We start from the raw sequence: 25740 nt of genomic DNA on the forward strand, positions 1-25740 counted from the left end.
CTAATTTTTCTAGGCATTTTAGAAAATGCCTGGAAAAATTGAAAGGCATTTTAGAAAATGCCTGAAATTATTTTATAGAATGAAATATTAATAAAACAATTGAAAGCTTTGAACAACAGCCCAGTTTTATTTATGATAATTACTGAATGTTAAAGTTTGCATTTTAAGAATTTTAATAATCAAAAATAAATTTTACTGAATTATTCAAAATTCACACAAGCACAGAACTCGACAATTATTTATTTCTTAAAATGTTTGGATGATAGAACTGTTACACAATATTTGTCCTAATTTTTTGCAAATGCATTGTTTGGCGTAAAATCTGGTTTTAGCACTTCGACCACATTTGGAGAAACCTGGATCATAACACATATAGCTCTTTCATTACCTTTTCTGATAAAACACTTTACGTTCGACAACATTGGGTTTCGCAATATGCACAAACGTCACAAATGAATATCTTCTTTTTCATATGTTCCCAAAAAATTCAAAGTACATTATCATGATAAGTTTTTGTCTTATAGCTTTTAACGACTGAAGCAGGTCTGCCCATGACGGGTGATGCATCTATAACAGGAGACGCTTACCCTGTCAATGCACCGTTATTTGTCTCTTCTTGGTCGATTATCGAGATTTTAAACGGCACATTTAACTACTGTCTCATTTATTCATCAGATTGGAAAGACCCAGGAATTCCGTTGAGGCAGTGAAGATGAAGATACTCATATCTTTGAATCACAATCAAACACAGCCTTGTATGGCGAAACCCATGCTATAGAGGGGGATTCGTTTGGATGTGGATGTATAAATTCTCATTCTTTCAGAATGGGGACCTAAAAATATATTGCCGCATGTTAGTAAAGTGCAATACTTTCTGCACGTTAAGGACTCTTTGACCGTTCTGCAGGTGGAATTTTCCGTCTCTATCCAAAATACCTTCATTTCAAGCGACAGTCGAAATTCCTGTCCTTTATCCAGATCAATACACTGCAGAAATAAACCATATGAATTATAACCAAATTGTTCTCGTCTTAAAAATACATGAAATATTTGCTACTGATAGCAAAATCAGCAAACAAACAGCAATCAGTTAATTAAAAACAAACTTCTTTTTCTCTGCTTCATATGTTTCACTTCACTGTTTCGAATCTAGATATTCTGAAAATTCATTTGTAAATTTTGTTCTATTGAAAGAACAATTTGTCCTTCTGCGATTTTGACAAAATAATCATAGATTTACTATCTGAAATACAGAGTGAGTACATACTCAACGTAGTTTCACTAAAACTTGAGAACATACTCATATGACATAGAAACTTTCCCAGCTTGTTTTTGAAGAATAAATTAATTCTACCGAAACATTAGTTATTTTCTTTGCAAGATGTTATGTTTATGTCCACTTTTTGTCTTATGCATCTCAATGATATCCTTTTTCTACAAATTGCCTGAAACTGAACAGGCAATTTGTTGAATTTTGTTTCAAAATTTCAGTCATTTTACAAAATGACTAGGTATTTTTAGTCATTTTATAAAATGCCTGTCTATAAATTTGCTGAAAATTTAGTCATTTTACAAAATGCCTAAATTTAGAAAATGCCTGTAACATATATATCTACTGATGTTTAAAATTTAATTTAATTAAAAATCCATAGGGAGTGCTCCTTAGAAAGGAGGGATATACCAGTAACAGTAACAGAGGGCTTCACAATTTCCTAATTTCCGACCTGAATTTATCTTAGAGGTAAAATCATGTTGATTATTGTAACTTGTGACGCTTTCAATGTCCCAAGTTTCAAAAGGTACAACAATCAAATTAAAGAAAAAAATGTCAGTCCGGATTATTGTAGATCATCCGAAATTGAACTGATATTTCTATAATAAAAATATTTGGTTGTCGCCCTTGTTTTAGTGAAAATCATGTACAAGTGTTTAGAAAAGATTTGTAGATTTTCCAGCAGTAGAAGTATTTTAAAGGTTCTTATTTACCCATCAAACACTTTTAAAGTATTTTGCGTGTTTAAATGTTCCTATTTTTTGGGTTATATTGACCTTCAGCATCTATCCTGAACCAAGGGCAACGATTTTCCTCGGAGCGTCTTTTTACCACAGAACACCACAGAATACCACAGAACACTCAAAATATACCACAGAACACTCAAAATATACCACAGAACTGCACACATTACAATAAAACTACTGAAATATACCACAGAACATTAGAATTACTTTATAAAATGCAAATCTAATAATTCAGAATTACATTATTTCAGGAACATATATATTGACGGGACTTGACACTACCTGATTGTAGTCGATTTTAGCCATAGTTAATAAAGATACGATACAGAAACGGACATGTGTTAAAAACGGACTCGCTATTTTCCTAATAATTTCTGATATTATCAATAAAATGTCAATCAAACTAGTTTTATAGTGATGCTACTGTATCAAACTTGTATTCTGTCACTTCAAATTTGTTAAAATCGCAAGCATTTCATCACAGAATTGTGCAGAATGCAAACCAGGTAATAAAAAAATGGCGGCCATTGCCGCGATGATTTACAAATTCCCAAACTATTATAAAACACTTCACATCAAATAAATCAAACTTATTTTGGTAATTTTATATGACAAAATATATCTACTAAATGATAAATCTTGTATTTATTTACAATTAGAGTTATGTGGTTTATTTGTTGAGCAGTTCTGATAGTTTTTCAGTCAGACGCTACCAAAATCCGTAAATCTTGGGAAGTCTCGGGGAGTCCGAGATTTTATCAATTTTATACTGAAAAGCGTATCAGATTCATTTCCCGTTAGATATACTGTTCCCAGATTATTTCTTTAATTCGGGTTACACCAATGACATGACGATTGACTGGATGAGATAAACAATGATCATATAATTTTTTTGTTATTTGGCATATTTTTACATTTGGAGACCTTTGAGACACTAAACTAATGCATTATAATAATGAAAATCTAAAATAAACATTTAAAAAAATGGTTTTGAGCAAAAAAAAGTTTACCGCACGATCAATATGATCCAAGATATGCTTTGAATATATTGAACTGATCGATAAAAAGTGTTAAAATCTCTTTTGTTTTACAATATTTTTTCGTGAAATTAAGAAATCTGCGATTTTATTAAATGTTGTTTAACAATAAAAACTTTATATAAACATGATAAATAAAACATGTTTTTCTACAAAAAAGTTGATCTGACGGATTTTACCAGCGAATATTACACTACGAATAATATTGATCTGATCGACAGAAAGTGCTAATATGCTAATATCGCTTTTTCTTTTAACATTTTTTCATTAAATTAAGAAATCTGCGAGATTAATGAATATTTTATATGAAAACATAACCTTTATTGTAAAAAAAAAAAATCTACAAAAAAAGTTGACCTGACGGATTTTACCGTCACGAATCATGCTATGAATAATATATTGACTTGATTGGCAGGAAGAGTTAATATTTCTCATATGTAACTATTTTTTCTGTGAAATTAATAAACCTATAAGACAATAGTTTTAATTTTTCAACTAAAATGATAGTGATCATCGGCTCACATTTTAATCATGAATTTTTTAATTATTATAAAAATTGTATTCTTGAAATTACTTGACAATAGTTAGAACAGGAAGACTGATATCAACATTCTATTTAATATAATATATATATCATTAATAATGGAATATTTACAAAATTCTTCATTGTTTGGATTCTATGCCACCTGATTATATAAGGTAATTCAATTAAATTTATTTGATGTCTCAGGTGTGAAAACTTAAATGACATGTTAATTGGCTTGATTGGTGATTACGACAAGTGTCAAAATGGGTTAATCTAATTAAATTTTGGTACTTTAATTGTGTCGGTGAACCTACTAAGGTCAACATTAATTATGGACTCAAAATTATAGAATCTATATGTAAATGCTACATATACATGTACCAGTTTTTTCGATATAAAGTTTCAGTTCAACTATTTCTAAATGCATACAAAATTTGGTAAAAATCCGAAATAATGTCAAATGATTGGAGAAGATACACACACAACATAAGAATCCAAAAACAGTCATCGAACTTGAACTTTTTGACAATTAAAAAGACACACTTATAATATGTTATTAGTCAACTCAAATATTACTGTCCTACAACAACTTCAGATATGTTTTTAGAAAGTATTTGCCGGTAGCCCTTAACACAGGATTGTTTTATATATAACTCTAATGGAGAAAACTTTGATGTACAAACATTAGCCAAGTTTAAATAATTGTTTGAAACAACTCTTGATAGCAGCTTAACTAATTACTTTAATCACTTTAATAAAGTTGAATTATTTGTTGACAACAAATTTAATTAACTGTCACATTAACCATTTTGATTATTTATTGTAACAACTCTTAACATAACATTAATAAAAAAAAGTGACCAAAAAAACTGGTAAACAAAATAAATTTAACAAATAATTACGTAATGCATCTAAACATTTTCAAAAATGATTTAAAATTACAAAAAAGATAAAAATGTATTTAAATTATAAAGGTCACAAATATAAATAATCTTTGTATATTATGGTTTTAATAGCTAGGGGTTTTTGGTATGATCCCAATTATTGGCCATTCAGTTGGGGGCGTAGCGATAGTGAGTCGACCCTAAATAGAAAAATTAAATTTATTTGAATAATAAATGTCAAATTACAAAAAGAATGAACAATAACACGGTAATAGTGTCTGAAGTATTAATATTTCGAAGTTCTGTGGTAAATTTTGGGTGTTCTGTGGTATTCTGTGGTGTTCTGTGGTAAAAAGACGCTTCCGATTTTCCTTGCCAAAACGTATTCCACAGTGGCTCGTCTCATGGGTCTACATGGGTTAGATGATGTGTTACTGTCAGTGGCTGTCGCCAATCTATATAACAAATGAGCCCCTGTGTTTATTCTTGTTGCCGTACTGATAGTATTATAATGGTTAGTCTAGTTCAAATAATTATAATATCTTTAATGTCAAAGGGACAGACTGGGATGAAATCTGTCACTTAAATATAATAAGCCTTGAATTATCTGATTAGTTTCAGTGTATGCATTGCTATATTCATAATACAGTCAAACCTGCCTTAGCAGTCACCTTGTTTCAGCGGTCATGATGACTCTAACTGTCGCTTAACCTCACAAACGTTTTCTCAAGTTAATTTAACTCTTTTCAGCAGTCACCTGTCTAACTCGGTCAGTGGCTATTTCAACTTTTAACAATGGTCATTTTAATGTTTTTACGTACAAATATCATCATCATGAAAAATATATGTGATCTGTATCCAAATCAAAATGAGAATCTGAACCCGTTTGGAACCGAGATTGTGCAACAGGAAGTGAATTCATGAATTCCTCATGTTCCACTCCTTTCAGTTTCCTTTCAAAACAATACCAGGCCAAAATAAAAATATTGTATGTTTGCCGAAACGCGACCAACCCAAAAAAAATCCACCGACTCAAATTCTTTTTTTGCCGTTTTTTTGAAGAATTTTTTTTTTCGGATTTTTTTCGTGTCCGCTCCGTCATCGTATAAAACTTAATGTTCTTTGTCTTTGCCTTTGAAAGTAACTGTGAATAAGATTAAAAGAAAGCATGTAAGAGACGCAGTTAATCGATATTCGATGTTCTCGGTTTTTATCTTCTGATTTAACGAACGTAAAGAAGTAAAAGTTGTAAAACATGTGAAAATGGCAGACAGTTTGTCATGGCTTTTGATTGTCTCTACAAAGGTTTGACAGAAAAAAAGATTCCGGTTATTTGCATAGCCTATTTGTCAGACAAAATTATGCAATTAAGCGGAGTATGCGTATATCCGAAATGCCAAATTACGGAGTCAAATAACATCGACAGTAAAGGAAATCCCTGAAAACGTGAACGGCCATAATCCACTTACAGCATGTTGAATGTTGATTTATTCTAATAAAAGTTATAAGTCTAGTGTTATTCATGTTATTGTATTTTGTATTCTTTTAATAAAGTTTATAAACACATTTTGTTTTAGTTTATTTGCGTACCGATGTTTCCTTTACCTGGGATACAAAATTAGAACAAATTGTTCTTAAAATAGATTTGTTTCTATGACCCGTATGTACAATGTACATCATTACGCTTTGATTAAAATAAACTGTTCAACTATACTACACAGTTTATTATCATTTTTAACAATAAATGTGTAATGAACTGCCTTTGATATGCAGTATTTACCGCTTGCACAGTGATGTAACACTGTTTCTTTAACCTCGTTAGTTTCGTATATGCAAAGCAGTAAAGGGGCCCTGTACGGGTTATTTGCTGGACACGAGTGTTGAACGTGTGAAAATATAATAATTAGAAGTGAATGCTCTTTTCGAAAAAAAATAAAAATAAAAGATTGACGAATAAAATTCTTCAACCATATATAAATGCCCTGTAATGTTTAACATAAATGCAAATCATCCCAAGCGAGAGTACACATTGGATGGTCTTTCAAAGTAAATTAGCAGGCGTTATTGTTTTTTAAAATTCACCCCAAATGTTATCTATGGACAATGCTTAAAATCCAATCAATAATTAACACCTTTTGGGATAGAATGGTCATGTTTTTACAACAACTTCCTGTTTGACATTTTATGACCTCGAGGCTTAAAATAGAACATGGGAAACTTCACCTGTGTACACATTGAGGTTACAAGAGTGCAATTATTTGTAATGCATTTTCCATAGGGTACCAGTGGTGTTCCGTATTTTTTTTCTCGAAGACTACACAAACTAGGGAAAAACAGGTAGCAGTTCCTGTTACTAGAAATGCCAGTGTTGCATTACAACCAAAAAAATATATATGGTCATGCGACAAAAATTGACTTAAAATGCAGTTGAAAAAGATCGTCTATTTTTTTCGCTTATTGAAAAAGGCATATTTTTAGCTCACCTGGCCCAAAGGGCCAAGTGAGCTTTTCTTATCACTTGGCATCCGTCGTCCGTCGTTGTCCGTCGTCGTTAACTTTTACAAAAATCTTCTCCTCTGAAACTACAGGGCCAAATTTGACCAAACTTGGCCACAATCATCATTGGGGTATCTAGGTTAAAAAATGTGTCCGGTGACCCAGCCAACCAACCAAGGTGGCCGCCATGGCTAAAAATAGAACATAGGGGTAAAATGTAGATTTTGGCTTATATCTCTGAAACCAAAGCATTGAGCAAATCTGACATGGGGTAAAATTGTTAATCAGGTCAAGATCTATTTGCCCTGAAATTTTCAGATGAATCGGACAACCCATTGTTGGGTTGCTGCCCCTGAATTGGTAATTTTAAGGAAATTTTGCCGTTTTTGGTTATTATCTTGAATATTATTATCGATAGAGATAAACTGTAAACAGCAATAATGTTCAGCAAAGTAAGATCTACAAATAAGTCAACTTGACCAAAATGGTCAGTTAACCCCTTAAGGAGTTATTGCCCTTTATAGTCAATTTTTAACCATTTTTCGTAAATTTTTGTAATCTTTTACAAAAATCTTCTCCTCTGAAACTACTAAGACAAATTTAACCAAACTTGTCCACAATCATCATTAGGGTATCTAGTTTAAAAAATGTGTCAGATGACCCCGCCCGCGAACCAAGATGGCGGACATGGCTAAAAAATAGTACATAGGGTAAAATGCAGTTTTTGGCTCATATCTCTGAAACCAAAGCATTAATAGCAAATCTGATGAGTATAAAATTGTTCATTAGGTCAAGATCTATCTGCCCTGAAATTTTCAGACCAATCAGGCAACCCGTTGTTGGGTTGCTGCCCCTGAATTGGTAATTTTAAGGAAATTTTGCAGTTTTTGGTTATTATCTTGAATATTATTATAGATAGAGATAAACTGTAAACAGCAATAATGTTCAGCAAAGTAAGATCTACAAATAAGTCAACTTGACCAAAATGGTCAGTTAACCCCTTAAGGAGTTATTGCCCTTTATAGTCAATTTTTAACCATTTTTCGTAAATTTTTGTATTTTTTTACAAAAATCTTCTCCTCTGAAACTACTTAGACAAATTTAACCAAACTTGTCCACAATCATCATTAGGGTATCTAGTTTAAAAAATGTGTCCGATGACCCCGCCCGCGAACCAAGATGCCCGACATGACTAAAAAATAGTACATAGGGTAAAATGCAGTTTTTATACGACCGCAAAAAATTTTTGTGGTCGTATATTGGTATGACGTTGGCGTCGTCGTTGTCGTCCTCGTCGTCCGAAGACACATTGGTTTTCGCACTCTAACTTTAGTTTAAGTGAATGGATCTCTATGAAATTTTACCACAAGGTTCAATACCACAAAAGGAAGGTTGGGATTGATTTTGGGGGTTATGGTACCAACAGTAAAGGAATTAGGGGCCAAAAAGGGGCCAAAAATAAGCATTTTTGTAACTTCCAGACATAACTTGTGTGTTAGTGTATGGATCTCTCTGACATTGTACCACAAGGTTCCATATCACAAAAGTAATGCTGGGATTGATTTTGGGGGTTATTGCCTAAAAATTTTAGGAATTAGGGGCCAAAAAAGGGGCAAAAAACAAGCATTTTTCTAGTTTCATGACAATAACTTGTGTGTAAGTGTATGGATCTTTCTGAAATTGTACTACAAGGTTCCATATCACTAAGGAAAAGCTGGAATTGAGTTTGGGGGTAATTGCTGAAACGTTTAGGAATTGGGGGCCAAAAAGGGGCCAAAAATAAGCATTTTTTTAGTTTCCAGACGATAACTTGTGTTCAAGTGTATGGATCTCTCTGAAATTGTACTGCAAGGTACCATACCACAAAGGGAAGGCTGGGATTGATGATGGGGGTAATTGCCTCAATATTTTAGTTTAGGAATTAGGGGCCAAGAAGGGGCAAAAAACAAGCATTTTTCTAGTTTCAGGACAATAACTTGTGTGTAAGTGTATGGATCTTTCTGAAATTGTACTACAAGGTTCCATATCACAAAGGGAAAGCTGGTTTGAGTTTTGAGGTAATTGCCCTAAATGTTTAGGAATTTGGGGCCAAAAAGGGGCCAAAAAACACATTTTTCTAGTTTCCAGACAATAACTTGTGTTCAAGTGTATGGATCTCTCTGAAATTGTACTGCAAGGTACCATACCACAAAGGGAAGGCTGGGATTGAGTTTGGGGGTGATGAATCATAAGGGGGTTCAAACAATTTGGGGGGGGGGGGATTTTTTTTTTTTCCTTTTTTTTTTCTTTTAAAATTTTACATTTTAAGTTGGTTATTTCTGATTTATATTTAAAAGCAAATAATAATGATATGGTAGGAGATACACACCAAACAGGATGTGTAAATTATTATATAATAAGTATTGTGCAATAGCAAGAAATTTTCAATTGCACAGTATTGCACAATAGCAAGAAATCTTCAATTGCACAGTACTGCGCAATAGCAAGAAATCTTCAATTGCACAGTATTGCGCAATAGCAAGAAATATCCAATAGCACAATATTACGCAATAGCAAGAAATTGTCAATTGTACAGTATTGCGCAATAGCAAGAAATATTTAATTGCACAGTATTGTGCAAAAGAAGATACTTCATATAAATTGCTTATTTCTTGACCAATTTCAATGGGGTTTTATTCTTGAATTCTTGGGGTTCTTAAATATGCTGAATCTAACCGTGTATTTAGTTTTTGGATTTTGGGCCCCGTTTTTAAATTGGTCCACATTGAGGTCCAAAGGGTCCAAAATTAAACTTTGTTTGATTTCATCAAAAATTGAATTATTGGGGTTCTTTGATATGCCGAATCTAACCGTGTATTTAGATTCTTAATTTTTGGTTCCGTTTTCAAATTGGTCTACATTTAGGTCCAAAGGGTCCAAATTAAACTTAGTTTGATTTTAACAAAAATTGAATTCTTAGGGTTCTTTGATATGCTGAATCTCAACATGTATTTAGATTTTTGATTATGGGCCCAGTTTTCAAGTTGGTCCAAATCGGGGTCCAAAATTAAACTTCGTTTGATTTCAACAAAAATTGAATATATGGGGTTCTTTGATATGCTGAATCTAACCATGTATTTAGATTTTTTATTTTTGGACCCCGTTATCAACTTTGTCCACATTGAGGTCAAAAGGGTCCAAAATTAAACTTTGTTTGATTTCATCAAAAATTGAATTCTTGGGGTTCTTTGATATGCTGAATCTAACCATGTGTTTAGATTTTGGATATTGGACCATAATAGATGAATGTCTAATTTAAAATTTTTAAGTTCTTAGACCACATTCATTCTGTGTCAGAAACCTATGCTGTGTCAAATATTTAATCACAATCCAAATGCAAAGCTGTATCAAGCTTGAATGTTGTGTCCATACTTGCCCCAACTGTTCAGGGTTCGACCTCTGCGGTCGTATCAAGCTGCGCCCTGCGGAGCATTTTATTGGCTCATATCTCTGAAACCAAAGCATTTAGAGCAAATCTGATGAGGATTAAATTGTTCATTAGGTCAAGATCTATCTGCCCTGTAATTTTCAGACCAATCAGGCAACACGTTGTTGGGTTGCTGCCCTTGAATTGGTAATTTTAAGAAAATTTTGCCGCTTTTGGTTATATCTTGAATATTATTATACATGTAGATAGAGATAAACTGTAAACAGCAATAATGTACAGCAAAGTTAGATCTACAAATAAGGCAACATGACCAAAATTGTCAATTGACCCCTTAAGGAGTTATTGCCCTTTATAGTCAATTTTTTACAATTTTCATAAATTTTGTAAATTTTTGTAAATTTTTACAAAGTATTTTCCACTGTAACTACCGGGCCAAGTTCATTATAGATAGAGATAATAGTAAGGAGCAAGAATGTTCAGTAGAGTAAGATCTACAAACACATCACCATCACCAAAACACAATTTTGTCATGAATCCATCTGTGTCCTTTGTTTAATATGCACATAGACCAAGGTGAGTGACACAGGCTCTTTAGAGCCTCTAGTTAATGGCCCCGACGTGCAGAAATGGAAGATATTTTCTATACTTTGCAAAATCTGAATTTGATTTTCTGGATTTTTAAAACCCTAATTGGATAAGCTTTTGATTAAAATTAATTCCAAATTATTCTGTATCATCCAATCAGAAGCCGTACAGGATTCTATTCTGAGTACCATTTTGGGGTAAAAAACTTGCCGGTAAAATGTAAACAAATAATTGAGCTCTAGTTACCTTGAGGGTTATTTAAAGTAAAACTCCATCATCAGTTTGATCATATAAACATGAAAGAAACTGTTTTAAAACTTTATTTTAATAACACAAAAGTGAATATGAAATAATAACGAAAATAATGATGCATTCAAGAAAAATATACTTACCAAATTGCCGTTTCCGTTCAAAAATCTCGTCAGTTTGAACTAAGCATATCTAGCTGGCAATTTTTTTCTATGCAATTAACCGAAAGGCCACTTGTAAGGCTATGCATATAACCGGATAATTTAACATTAGATGAATGGGAAATGGTTTTGTGCAGGAGAAAATTAAACCGAATTATGCTATGAAGCGGTACGCGATTAAGTGGAGTCGACTGTATACTGTTTTAATATTTTCATGCAAATTCTGTTAAAAAAAAAAAAGAATTTGCCTACCTACCTACCCACACCCAGTCATCATGGGTCAGGTTTGGGCAAACTGAAATTTTTTTAAACCAACTTATTTCTCCTCGAAAATAACATATATAAACCATTTCCAATGCTTTCTAAAAATTTACAGTGCCATTATCCACCATATTTCATGTATTTTATTTGTCTACTCACCATGCTCACTCAAACAATAATCTACCGATTGAAAGGACTAAAACAATTTGCCGCATTCCAAACCATGGGCAATGTCAGAATCTGATTCTTCAGAACCTCTTTTAAACGGTCACCTTTCTTGAGTGGTAACTTTTGATACATCTATCATGTCTATTAACCAATATTTAACACAAGATTATATGTTTTGTATATTTTTTCACCTTGAACATGTTGAACAATTTTTATACAGCCGCAAAAAAATTTTTGTGGTCGTATATTGGTATGACGTTGGCGTCGTCGTCGTCGTCGTCGTCGTCGTCTGGCGTCGTCCGGCGTCGTCCGAAGACACATTGGTTTTCTCACTCTAACTTTAGTTTAAGTGAATGGATCTCTATGAAATTTTACCACAAGGTTCAATACCACAAAAGAAAGGTTGGGATTGATTTTGGGGGTTATGGTACCAACAGTAAAGGAATTAGGGGCCAAAAAGGGGCCAAAAATAAGCATTTTTGTAACTTCCAGACATTACTTGTGTGTTAGTGTATGGATCTCTCTGACATTGTACCACAAGGTTCCATATCACAAAAGGAATGCTGGGATTGATTTTGGGGGTAATTGCCTCAAAATTTTAGGAATTAGGGGCCAAAAAAGGGGCAAAAAACAAGCATTTTTCTAGTTTCATGACAATAACTTGTGTGTAAGTGTATGGATCTTTCTGAAATTGTACTACAAGGTTCCATATCACAAAGGGAAAGCTGGAATTGAGTTTGGGGGTAATTGCCGAAACGTTTAGGAATTGGGGGCCAAAAAGGGGCCAAAAATAAGCATTTTTCTAGTTTCCAGACAATAACTTGTGTTCAAGTGTATGGATCTCTCTGAAATTGTACTGCAAGGTACCATACCACAAAGGGAAGGCTGGGATTGATGATGGGGGTAATTGCCTCAATATTTTAGGAATTAGGGGCCAGAAAGGGGCAAAAAACAAGCATTTTTCTAGTTTCAGGACAATAACTTGTGTGTAAGTGTATGGATCTTTCTGAAATTGTACTACAAGGTTCCATATCACAAAGGGAAAGCTGGGTTTGAGTTTGGGGGTAATTGCCCTAAACGTTTAGGAATTTGGGGCCAAAAAGGGGCCAAAAAACACATTTTTCTAGTTTCCAGACAATAACTTGTGTTCAAGTGTATGGATCTCTCTGAAATTGTACTGCAAGGTACCATACCACAGAGGGAAGGCTGGGATTGAGTTTGGGGGTGATGAATCATAAGGGGGTTCAAAAAATTTGGGGGGGGGATTTTTTTTTTTTCCTTTTTTTTTCTTTTTTTCCTTTTTTTTTTCTTTTAAAATTTTCCATTTTAAGTTGGTTATTTCTGATTTATATTTAAAAGCAAATAATAATGATATGGTAGGAGATACACACCAAACAGGATGTGTAAATTATTATATAATAAGTATTGTGCAATAGCAAGAAATCTTCAATTGCACAGTATTGTGCAATAGCAAGAAATCTTCAATTGCACAGTATTGCGCAATAGCAAGAAATATCCAATAGCACAATATTGCGCAATAGCAAGAAATTGTCAATTGTACAGTATTGTGCAATAGCAAGAAATATTTAATTGCACAGTATTGTGCAAAAGAAGATACTTCGTATAAATTGCTTATTTCTTGACCAATTTCAATGGGGTTTTATTCTTGAATTCTTGGGGTTCTTTAATATGCTGAATCTAACCGTGTATTTAGTTTTTGGATTTTGGGCCCCGTTTTTAAATTGGTCCACATTGGGGTCAAAAGGGTCCAAAATTAAATTTGTTTGATTTCATCAAAAATTGAATTATTGGGGTTCTTTGATATGCCGAATCTAACCGTGAATTTAGATTCTTAATTTTTGGTTCCATTTTCAAATTGGTCTACATTAAGGTCCAAAGGGTCCAAAATTAAACTTAGTTTGATTTTAATAAAAATTGAATTCTTAGGGTTCTTTGATATGCTGAATCTAAACATGTATTTAGATTTTTGATTATGGGCCCAGTTTTCAAGTTGGTCCAAATCAGGGTCCAAAATTAAACTTTGTTTGATTTCAACAAAAATTGAATATCTGGGGTTCTTTGATATGCTGAATCTAACCATGTACTTAGATTTTTGATTTTTGGGCCCCGTTATCAACTTTGTCCACATTGAGGTAAAAAGGGTCCAAAATTAAACTTTGTTTGATTTCATCAAAAATTGAATTCTTGGGGTTCTTTGATATGCTGAATCTAACCATGTATTTAGATTTTGGATATTGGACCATAATAGGTGAATGTCCAATTTAAAATTTTTAAGTTCTTAGACCACATTCATTCTGTGTCAGAAACCTATGCTGTGTCAAATATTTAATCACAATCCAAATGCAAAGCTGTATCAAGCTTGAATGTTGTGTCCATACTTGCCCCAACTGTTCAGGGTTCGACCTCTGCGGTCGTATCAAGCTGCGCCCTGAGGAGCATTTTATTAAGACTTAGAAAGGCATTGCTTTCCTTTATCATGTTTATGTCCAAGGTTGGGCGGTAAATACCGCCCCCGGTATTTACCAGTGGTATTTACCGGTATTTACCGCCCCGGTTAATACTCCTCAAGTGGTCAATACTGGCAAATACTGGTCAATTGAAATTTTTATGATTCTTTTGAAAGGCTTAACTATCAATTTTTAGTAAAATATTGGTTGATTGAGAAAATTATTTTAACTTAATTCCTTTGGCATGATTAAGTTTTTAAAAAAGAATGATATTGGTATGTTTTATTAACTATTAACATGAATAATGACTAATTTAGTTCTTAAAGGTAATGATGATATTACATACTTTAGGTATATATAAAATTGCTATATGAATTATTTCAACATTTTTAAATCAAGATATTTTTTCTTGAAAAGGTTTTATTTTGACAGGTAAATAGAATTACAGGTGACTGGATTATCAGAGCATTACCTATTATATTGCTAGCAGGTGTCAAAAGTTTAATTACTATAAAAACTGCCCCCTAATCATGCTGATAAATGTTGACAAAACAGGAAACAAATCATAAAAGTTATTTTTGAAGACTGTTTAAAACAATAAATGAATTCCTGACTTTTCAACAGAATGATAATAATCTTCTAAATGCAGAAAATTGAAGTTTGAAGGATCTTTAATATGCCTCATTTATCCTTTTCACTAATATTTTATTCTGATAATCACAAGACAGAAATTCACAATTCAGTTTTGAGAGAACTTTTTCCTTGGTTAAGAAAAGAATAATTTTTTAAACCATTTTTGTTTTTTTCTTAAATTATTACATATTATATATAAAACAACTTTTGAATGTTTTTTTATTACACTTGATGAAATTTCTGTTTTAAGAAAACAAGCTGTCATAGTCTCTTTTTAGTGGTGCCAAGAAATATGTCCTTTGTATGATTAATATTTGATAAATCTTCATTTAACCATGTTCATGAACAATTCCATAAACTAGATTATGAATTTATCTAATAATGAGACATTTTTTCAAGGATCTTCCCTTATATATTCAAAAACTTAAGTAATTAATTGTGACTTTCTGTCCTGTGACTATATCTGTCCATTTACCCAGTAATTGACCAGGTAGGGACTGGTTTTTATATTTTAAAATTTCAATTGACCAGTATTTGCCAGTATTGACCAGTATTTGCCAGTATTTCCCGGTATTTACCACTGGCATGGTCAATACTAGTATTGACCGCTTTTTTGCCAACCTTGTTTATGTCATAGACTCATAATCATGATAATACATCAGTCAGGGATATAACTCTATAGGGTTATTAGAGAAAATATCATACATGTGTTAACACAGATACTTTCATGAGTTGTTGTAACTCTTTATTCCTAAAATTTTCTTAATCTGTAGTAACATATGTTTGTTTTTTGTTAAATAAATCATAAATATTTTAATTTTTAGTGGGCACTTGGGAATTCTTGAAACTTTGCGCAGTAACTTAATACATAGTCTTGATAACTAATTTTCCAATTAAATTAATACATTTTTTATCAACCATGGTAAATCAATAAGACCAGACTTTTAAGCGATAAACTTAGCCATGTTAGCTGTAATAACAAGGCTTAGTTATTACAGGCATGTAACTTATTATATGAGACACTTGGGAATTACTTGGAAGCTTGCGCAGAACCTCATTACATGCTCTGATCATTATTTCTTACAATAAATTAAAATACATTGTGATTAAGCATGATATATGTCTGAGCAAAGGCTTTGAAGTGATGTAGAGAAGCTGTCATAACACCCTTTAGTTATTACAGGAATAATTTTTCTGTAATAACATAGGTGTACTATGCATGATTTGCAAACTATGAACTGTTATATCTTAAGATTAGTGTACATAAAGACAATAGTAATATCAATAGAACTTGTATACATTTTAACAAAACAAAGGATGTATATTGCCCCTTTGAAACATGTAACATACATATGTGATCACAGTTTTTGGAGTTTTAGTCCACAATAACAAATGTATGTTATTTTTCTCTAATAACCCTATAGAGTTATATCCCTGACTGTACATAAAGAGAATAACAGGAATCACCAAAAATTCTGCACAGAACTACTAAAAGACCATGTCAACAATGGTCAAATACACCCTACTCCTAATGATAAAAACCAGACATACAATGTACACACAACATGTGCCACACAGGCTAGGGGTCATACTGAACAGAGTCTGTAGATGTATGTAAGAGTCTGGTGGCCTAAAATTGGTTTATTTGTCATGTTTGTGTTAATAAAAATTAAATAATGTTTATGTCATGAATGTTTGATATTATTCATATGATTTTTTTAAAGTCAATTATTAATGGTGAAAAAGAGAGGCGAAAGATATTTTATAATACATAACCACTGAACATTCAAAATTGAACGATCCGATCTCCTGTAATGGCGACATAGGTATGACAGAGAGGAAATGTGTGCTAATTAAAAGAAAATAAGATAAACATGATAAAGGTCTTAGGAATTAAGTTTATTTAAAGAAAGATTGAAAGGACTAATGTTAGTAATAATACAGGTGTCCATGCCATAAGTACCTCTACCACAAAAGAATTCAGCATTTACAGAATTGGTAACAGTGGAGTCAAACTTGTTTTATTTCCAAAATTATATCACTTTTAACTTATCATGCTTTGCATCTCAGCATCAGCCCATTTTGTCTGGCATGTCTGCTACAATGGGCAAAGGGAAACAACCTGTGTTGAAAGACTTCAAGCTTAAGTTTGTAATAACAGAATCAAATCGATAATTATGGGCAAACAAGCTATTGCAGAGGTATTTAATACAAAATTGCATGAATTAAGCTTTTTTTAATCTATTTTAGGTACAAAGGCAAACATGTTGTGCAGGAAACAGTATAAGTTTAGACAGGAAGTCATCGATTCATGTGTTTCACCCAAGACTCCATGATGGTTATATGTAAGTGAAAAGGAAGACAATATATAGTAAATCCATTCTAGTCAATAAGTTATTAGTGCTTATCATTTTCTCACTATAAAATTTAGTTGATTTTAAGTTTTTTGCCATGAATAATTCCATACTTTTTACATCTTTATTTCTATGGGATTATGCAGTTCTCATTCTTATAATATAAATTATGTTTGGTAAATTATATGAAATAGCAGCATGTTCAACATTTAAGACTCCAATTAGTGAAACAATGAAATCATACATATGTAGGCAAAAACTTCTATGTCATTTGGTCTCTGGTGGAGAGTTGTCTCATTGGCAATCCATAATTAAATTCAGCCTAGTCCCTCACGTTAGCATGAGTGGGTTTCTTAGTGATGAGTTGGTAATTGATATAACTGATGATACATACATGTATGATCAGACATGACTAGTTGAGAATGTTTTATATTCAGGAATGAAACTGAAAACATGTGAATCCATAAAATATGCTGTTATAAGTTCCAATATTTTCTTTAATATAAAAATAAGGAGATGTGGTATGATTGCCAATAAGACATCTATCCACCAAAGTTCAAATCAACTTTTAAACATATGTCATAAGACGAACATAGCCTTTTCTTCCTTTTAGCATGTTTTTAGTTCTTTCCTAAATTTGAACCTGTACAATTTCTGAATATACTGAATGTTGGATATATTACTTTTGATATTTAAAACAATGTAATTCAAACTTCAAAACACCTGATATTAGTGCATTAATGCCATTGCTGAGATTAGAAATGTATGATATTGGATAATCATACAATCTGGCACAAACATAGAGAAATGTTATGCCAAGTTCATATGAAAGTTAAGTTCATCTGCTTATGAGGAGTACTTTTGTATTTTTAAGAGTCGGACAGTGTGATTGAAAGATAACCAATCTAAGAATTTAAATACAAAAAGTATGAAACTCCTGACCAAACAACACTGATAATTCAATCAGGCACAATGTGCCATGTTAAATATTTTTCAACCTACCAATTATTGGACTAGTTATTCTCTAAATATTTAGAACCCTTGTAATTTAACTACATTAGATAACATTTGCATTTTCATTTTTCAGATGTAATTTACCACGAATAGTTCTGAAAAGTCATTTTACAACCTTTACTCAAACACAGGTAAGAATAGTGATTTGGAATAAAGAAGATGTGGGGTGTGAATCAATAAGATTGCAGCCCAACAACACAAGTAAAATAAGAAAGGCATCTAAAGGACAACATATGGCCTTCAACAATAAAACAAATTACACATACAGTGTATGGATAAAAGATGTGGAGTATAAGTCGGTAATCTATTGAAAGTTAAAGCATGAAAATTACTTCAAGGTTTTGAACATTTATAATGTTTATCAAAACAAAACACATGTAAATAGATTTATATGGTTTGGTAAGAATGAATAGAAAAATAAGAAGATGTGGTAGTATACATTTTGTTAATCCATTTTAGGGAATTGTTTTATCTTTTAAAGTTAATTGCAAAACCAACCATAATTTTCAAACAGTATGTAGTGTTAAACAGAACATTAAGTTAATGTTTTTAAAAAGAAAAACACTTTTGTTTTTCCTTTCAGTATATTGCTTCTAGGAATGGTCATAATACATTATCATTATTGCTTTATATTTATGTTTTTAGTTTTTGAAGTTTGAAGGGGGATTACCCCTGAAACAAAGAGTTATTCTCCAGCAATAAAAATTAAAATGTTGAAGTAGAAAAAAGGAGGTTTGATAAACAATTTGAAAATTGAAATTCAATACAAGTCCTAAATCAGTTGTAATTTATGAGAATAAAGTACCCTATATGTTATCTTTTACCATGTTTACTTGAAACCTATATATATATATAGCTAGTCAGACAGGACCTTTATGAAAATCAGGAGATTAGGTATGATTGCCAATGAGACAAATACCGGATCCACCATAGACAGCATGATGTGGATGTTACCAGATGATTATATATTGTAAGTTATTTTATAGGCAGTAGAGGAAGAACTAGATGATCTGTATAGACAAATAACGATTGAGGTCAAAGGTCATGATAAAGAAGTATTAAACAGCTACACCAAGTTTCTAGTAGCAGCTGCAACAGAATTAGAAATAAACCATAATGTGCCGTAAGTATAATGCCATAAGTAAATTATTTTGTGATATTTAAGCCTTTTTATGCTTTTTTTGTAGCTGCTGAAAAAAACCCAGAAAATTTAACACTGCATAAATTTCCCAGTATATTCCAGATTTATGGCTGTTTAATCATTTCATACATTATACTGTTAATTATTGTGTATTCACAAGTAAATGAACACTTTTCCCTTATAAACTGTAATTGGTGCAGCTGTATAATAGTTGTCTTTTCAATGTCAAGCTCTTAATCAATCATACCCACAAAGAGTTGAGAAGAAATTTAAAAATAATTTAATACATACACATTACATTGTGATTTGTACTCAATCAAAACATCTAGGACTTTTAAAGCTGACTATGCAGTATGGGCTTTGGTCATTGTTGAAGGCTGTACGGTGACCTGTAGTTGTTAATTTCTGTGTCATTTGGTCTCTTGTGGAGAGTTGTCTCATTGACAATCATACCACATCTTCTTATTTTTATATGACAAGAAATTCGTCTTATCTGTAAAATTTTATTTTGAATTAATTTTTTTTATTTGTTTGAAGATTAAAGAAATGTCAATTTTATTTTTAAAGCAATCAGCAATCATATAAATTTTGGAGATGTTTGAGTTAAGTTAATGATACAGCAACCCAATGATACAAACATATCAAATCAAAAAAATATAAAGGATCTTCTGCAGCACTGATTATGATGGCACTTGTTTAGTTATCCTTTCAATACTACTAATTTTTAAAGAATTAACAGCTCAATTATTTATTTGATTGATTGATGTTTGCTTTAAGCCGCATCAGTGCAAAAAAGGATGTATTAGGGTGATATTTTGAATAACGATAATGAACTTTGCTGTGCTTCCAGAGAAATTTGCTGATTTCATGTATGTTTGACTTTTTTTTCAGACAAAAACAGCCAGAGACCCATTTTCACAGACGCACACTAAATAAAGCAGTGTTTGCAAGCAAGAGAGCAAAAGTGCAGTATGAGATAAGAACACATTTCAAAGTTTTTGAGGTTTGTTTTCAGTGTGTTGTACCTAATCAGTTTACATGTTTAAAATCAAGTTTAAAAGACTGAGCTTATCATGAAATAATCATAGTATACTATCAATTATCTTTAGCTCACCTGGCCATTGGCTGTTTGAGTTATAGCTATCACTTGGGGTATGTCATAATTTGAGGGTACAGGTGTATCTTGAGCTAGTGGCACAACTGTTTAATGCTCATGTAATCAGGAAGTTTTGCTGATGATCTGAGGAAGCATGCTATATTTTTCATGCTATAAAGGAATACTTTAAATTTAGAAATTATTGCGAGGTTTTTATTAATGCGAATATTGCAACTGGGTGAGTATCTTAATAATAAGAACTCGCATTTTCATATCTGATGCATATATCTGTTTGTAGATTTTCCTGAAATCGCAATAATTAATGTCGCATTTTTGTCCATTCCTCACAAATCGCAATAATAAATGAACACAATAATTTCTGAATTTCCAGTAATCATTTTCATGAAACAATGTTGCACAAAGTATACATTAGAGATTATTGTCTATAGGAAAAAGTTTCAAATGTAACAACAAGCTTTACATTTAAAATTGACTTTTTATAGGAGTTATTGCCCGTAATTTATACATTTTTGTGCTTTTGCATATAATTTCAAAAGCAAAGATAAATAATGTAGAAAACTGTAAAAAGCAAAAGTTATCAGTGATACAAGATCTACAAAAACTTATTTTAACTAAAATCGCTTTGTTAATATTTTCTTTCTTTCAAAAACCAAATAAATGGCCTTTTCAATAAAGAAAAAATGAAAATATTTTTGTAGGTACAGAAACTGACTGGATCAACAGCTAGTGTTTTCATAGAATACATCCAGAGAAATCTGCCTGAAGGCTGTGCTATGAAGTTAACCAAGGTAAGACAAAAGCGCTTGTAGCATGAACTCTTTTTTTATACCCCTGCTTTAAAAAAAGGGGGTATACTGTTTTACTTCTGTCTGTCCTTCTGTCAGTCCGTCCGTCCGTCCCATGAATATTTTTGTCGCATTTTCTTCAGGAACTACTTGACAAGGATTTCTGAAATTTGGTTTCAGGGTTTATATAAGTAAGTTACACCGTGTGATGCAATGTGAATTCCTCATTATGAGTTATAGTTTAACTATATAAAAATAAGGAGATGTGGTATGATTGCCAATGAGACAACTATCCACCAAAGTTCAAATGAAGTGGATATAAGCAATTATAGGCAACCGTATGATGAGAAAAACCTATACTGTATAGTATGCTTTATATATGGGATCCTTGCAAGGTCTTCATGTAAATCAGACAAGATTCAGCTGAATTTGATCAGTGATTAAGGTTTACTTTTTTCGTGGTCAAGCTGAATGGTACTATTTTCTTTGTAGGGAATAATTGTAAGGTTTTCACATCCATCTTGAAGAAGGGTGTATCTGACCTTGACCTTATTTTCATGGTTCATTGTTCAAAATTAATTTTTGTCTTGCCTTGATGGAGTCAAAAAGTGAGATATAGGTATCCTGTTTCCAGCGTCGGCAAAGGCGGGGTCAACAATGTATTAGTTTATGGTGAACCACAAGTGGTAGGTCAATCATATTTGGTATGCAGTTGTATTAGCATTGGCACACCTTATTTCCATGGAGATTATTTGGCCCTGCCCCCTCAGTCATGGTCTATTGACTGAAAATTTTGCTAAGTTAACATGTATTAGTTTGTGATTAGGTCAGTTGAAGGGGAACCATTAGTGGTAGGCCAATGTTAATTGGTATTCAGTTGTATAAGCATTAGCACATCTCATTTCCATAGAGAATATTTGGCCCCGCCCCCTCAGTCATGGGCTATCTACTTTGAAACTTTTGCTTAGTTTACATGTATTAGTTTGTGATTAGATCAATTTAAGATGAACTGCTAATGTTAAGTCAATGATATTTGGTATGCAAATTTATTGGCTCTTGCAAGTATCGTTTCCATGGAAATTACATAGCCCCACCTCCTCTTCATGGTTCATTGACTTTGAAACTTTTACATAGTTTACAAGTTAATGTTTGTGTTTATTTTTGTTTAAAGGGAACTGCTTATAATAAGTCAATGGTATTTGGTATGCAGTTGTATTAGCATTGGCACACCTCATTTACATGGAGATTGTTTAGTCATGTACCTCAGTCATGGTTCATTGACTTTGAATATTTGCATAACTTATGTAATATGTTAAAGTATTGCTATTTTAATTTCAACATTTGCATAATCAAAATTACAAAAAGGCGAGACATATCTCTGTGATAACAGTTTATTTGTAGTCAGTTCTTTTCTCAGATACTATAAGAAATAAGTCAACTTCATTTGATCTATGGAGTGATTGTAATGTCTACATGTCCATTTGGTAGGGTTTATCTAACCTTGACATACAACATGACATAATGGTTCATTGGCAAATAAAAATTAAGTTTTCACGGTTAGGTCCCTTTCTCTCATATTGTAATCAATAGTGAAACTATAGTTGGTGTATGGAATGAATCAGTGTTCCAGCTGGGCGATTTTCACAGGGTGAAACACCCACCCTTTTATCTGGCTCCTTGTGCTTTTTTAGCTGTGATTCTGCCATCCTGTCCTTTTTCATTTTGCTGTTCTGACTTTTTACTGATCATTTTTCAACAACACCATTATTTCTAAAAGATCTGCTTCTGTTGTTTTCAGAACCTTTAATGTCAATTCTATAGCTTCACTGGACAGCTTGGATGTAAAATATACTACTGACTTTTAACTTTGTCCTAGAAAAGTTGTTAAGACATTTCATTCAAACCTACTGATGGAATGTGCATATCAATCTCAAATGCAGTAGATTTAATGAAATACTTTTTTTTTATTTATGTGAAGATTAAAGAAATGTTATTTTTATTTATCAATCGTACAAAAACAACCACAAACAAAAATGAAAAGATAAGTCTAAAATAGATGAAAACTAGGACTGTGTTGAAAATACTAAGGTTAATGTTTTCAAGATTCTTGAAAGGTGGATATAAAGCTTATTATTTACCAAGTATTGAGTGGATACATGGTGTAAGGTTTGTGTCAACAAATAGGACAGTCTTTGGACTAAGAACAGTAAATCTGATTGTTACATTGACAGATTTTCTTTAATATTTAGATGATAATGGCGACACTTTCGCTAGCAGGGCCTGTGGTGTCCTTGAAGCACTGATCCATTTTATAAATAATTATTACTACGAAGTTAATTGGTGAAGTTTTCTAAAAGAGCATTCTACCACACTTTTGCTACAAATTGAAAAGTAGTACAGTAGACTCCACCTAATCGGATATCGGCTAAACGAATATATCGGCTATTGTAATATTATTTCAAAACACCAAACCCTTCCCTATATGTTTAATGTTAATTTTATCGTGTAATCGAATATCGGATATAAGAATATATCGGCAAATCGGATAAGAATATTCAGGTCATTTTGTTCAAAACCATGCACAATCGGATATTTTCAATGTTTTTCTGACAGGAAATGGACCCGGAAGTTACGAATTTACTATCTTGTAGACCAGAAGATTTTGTTTTTACTAAATAAAAGAAACTATTTCTTAATAAATTGTTGTCTTTAATCATTGTCTTCCTTTGCCATGTGAATTAGATGCCCTTTTACTTCCAATGGTTTGAATTTATTTATAAAATATGCAAGACTCAGTTGACAAGTTGACGTTGCTGTTTGGAGAATTTTGATTAACTCTAAATGTTCACAGAATCAGAAATATAATCTAAACTGAATGTACCTCCTTCTGAATAATTTATTGCAATATAAATATAAATCCCTTTTGACAAGAGAAATCTGACTTTTGTCAGATATATTTTTTTCACATGTGCAAATGTAACCACATGTCATGGACGCCATTTTGGATGTTTATAAATTTGTGAGGAAGCCTCTAGAACTATGACCTAAATATAAATAGTCTTCAGAAAACGTAAACTTTATGCAATAATATTTTATCAATCATGATTATTTTCATAAATTTAAATTTGATTATTTAAAGAAATAAAATTATAACAAATACGATTTGAGTTTGGAGATTCTACACAGACATGCTTAGATCTATTTATAGCCAAATTAGTTTACCTGTGTGATAATGTAAATAATGGATATTAATTTGCTTACAAAACAAATAAAGACAAACTATGGATGGTAGATAATAATTCACATAAATATTTCAGGACATTTGATTTATTTTAATAAGTAAAGGATGTAAAAACTGCAAACAAATTTAATCATTACATAATCAGCTGATAATTTTTTACACAAACATCGTGGTGATGTAACTGATAAAAATCACTCCATTGCAGAATATTCAATGAATATACATTCATCGTCTAATTGAATATATCGGGTAATCGGATATTTTTAGCTGACATTTTGGGTATCCGATTTGCCGGAGTCTACTGTATCTAAAGCCAGAACAGTAAATAAAAACTAAAATTCTCCCATCCACCCCTTTTTGTTCAAGGTGGATGAAAATCTAATTAATTTAAACTATCCTCAATTAAAAATGTAGTTATTAATTAAGGACATTTGGAGCATCCCACTTCACAACAATTTTTTACAGCTTCATCATTTTAATATGAATATTCAATAGCAAAAATTAAATAGATGATACAGTGATCCTCTAGTTGTAGATTTGAGAAGTGAGAAAAATTACTGGTGTTTTTATATATAACTTATACTTAATGTCTGTTTGATTAGAACAGTATTGAAAAGTTTAAAGAAATTAATGTTATTTTGATTATATTTCAGTACAAATTACACCAGTTGCCAGAAAATTTGACAGAAACTATTAAAGATAGATTACAAAATGTAGCAAGTGAGAGTAAACCAAATATTGAAGCAGGCACACAGGAAGCTGATGTTTCAGAAAATATAGGACAAACAACAGAATCTATTTCAGTAGATTCTAATGTTGAAAAAAAAGTTGAAGAAAATGTAACTACGTGAACGGAAATAAAAAATATAGTAGAGATCAAAATTGTTTTTTTCCTTAATTAGCCTTTGTATTTGATTCATGTGTAGATCAAATAAAGAGGTAATGGTCAATAGATAGGTAAACTACAGTATGTCAGTTCAATAGATAGGTAAATTACAGTATGCCAGTGGCTCAATTCATGATTTTTAACTTCCGTTTTATAACTGTTCTTTTTTCATTGCCTTTTTGAATTTACCTTGAAGTTTGGTATTTTTGTTATACTTTTTTATGAGGTGTTGATATGGAAGTTTGTAACAAGTTGGTTTTGCAAGTTGGGAATATGTTATGGGCTTTT

General features: G+C 32.0%; 1 protein-coding gene and 1 long non-coding RNA gene across 2 annotated transcripts; both read left to right on the top strand.

Annotated features, from left to right (window-relative positions):
- Window positions 1-1895: 1895 nt before the first annotated feature.
- Window positions 1896-25448, top strand: LOC127703259 (28S ribosomal protein S10, mitochondrial-like). Its single transcript, XM_052207772.1, has 7 exons — window positions 1896-1974; window positions 17165-17259; window positions 18356-18413; window positions 19269-19405; window positions 20315-20426; window positions 21239-21328; window positions 25220-25448. The coding sequence occupies exons 1-7, from the start codon at window positions 1918-1920 to the stop codon at window positions 25415-25417; spliced, it is 747 nt and encodes a 248-aa protein (XP_052063732.1). The 5' UTR covers window positions 1896-1917; the 3' UTR covers window positions 25418-25448.
- LOC127703260 (uncharacterized) lies at window positions 7222-12901 on the top strand. Its single transcript, XR_007982883.1, has 2 exons — window positions 7222-8332; window positions 12195-12901. It is a non-coding gene; the product is annotated as an uncharacterized LOC127703260 (long non-coding RNA).
- Window positions 25449-25740: the final 292 nt, after the last annotated feature.

This window comes from Mytilus californianus, unplaced genomic scaffold, assembly GCF_021869535.1.
Source record: "Mytilus californianus isolate M0D057914Y unplaced genomic scaffold, xbMytCali1.0.p SCAF_5, whole genome shotgun sequence".
NCBI lineage: Eukaryota > Metazoa > Mollusca > Bivalvia > Mytilida > Mytilidae > Mytilus > Mytilus californianus.

Excerpts from the sequence above, each read along its gene's own strand:
- LOC127703259 (XM_052207772.1), top strand. The coding sequence starts at position 1,918 with ATGTACAAGTGTTTAGAAAAGATTTGTAGATTTTCCAGCAGTAGAAGT. Across the intron at positions 17,260-18,355 it reads AGACTCCATGATGGTTATAT|ATGTAATTTACCACGAATAG; the intron begins GTAAGTGAAAAG and ends TTCATTTTTCAG. Across the intron at positions 19,406-20,314 it reads GAAATAAACCATAATGTGCC|ACAAAAACAGCCAGAGACCC; the intron begins GTAAGTATAATG and ends CTTTTTTTTCAG.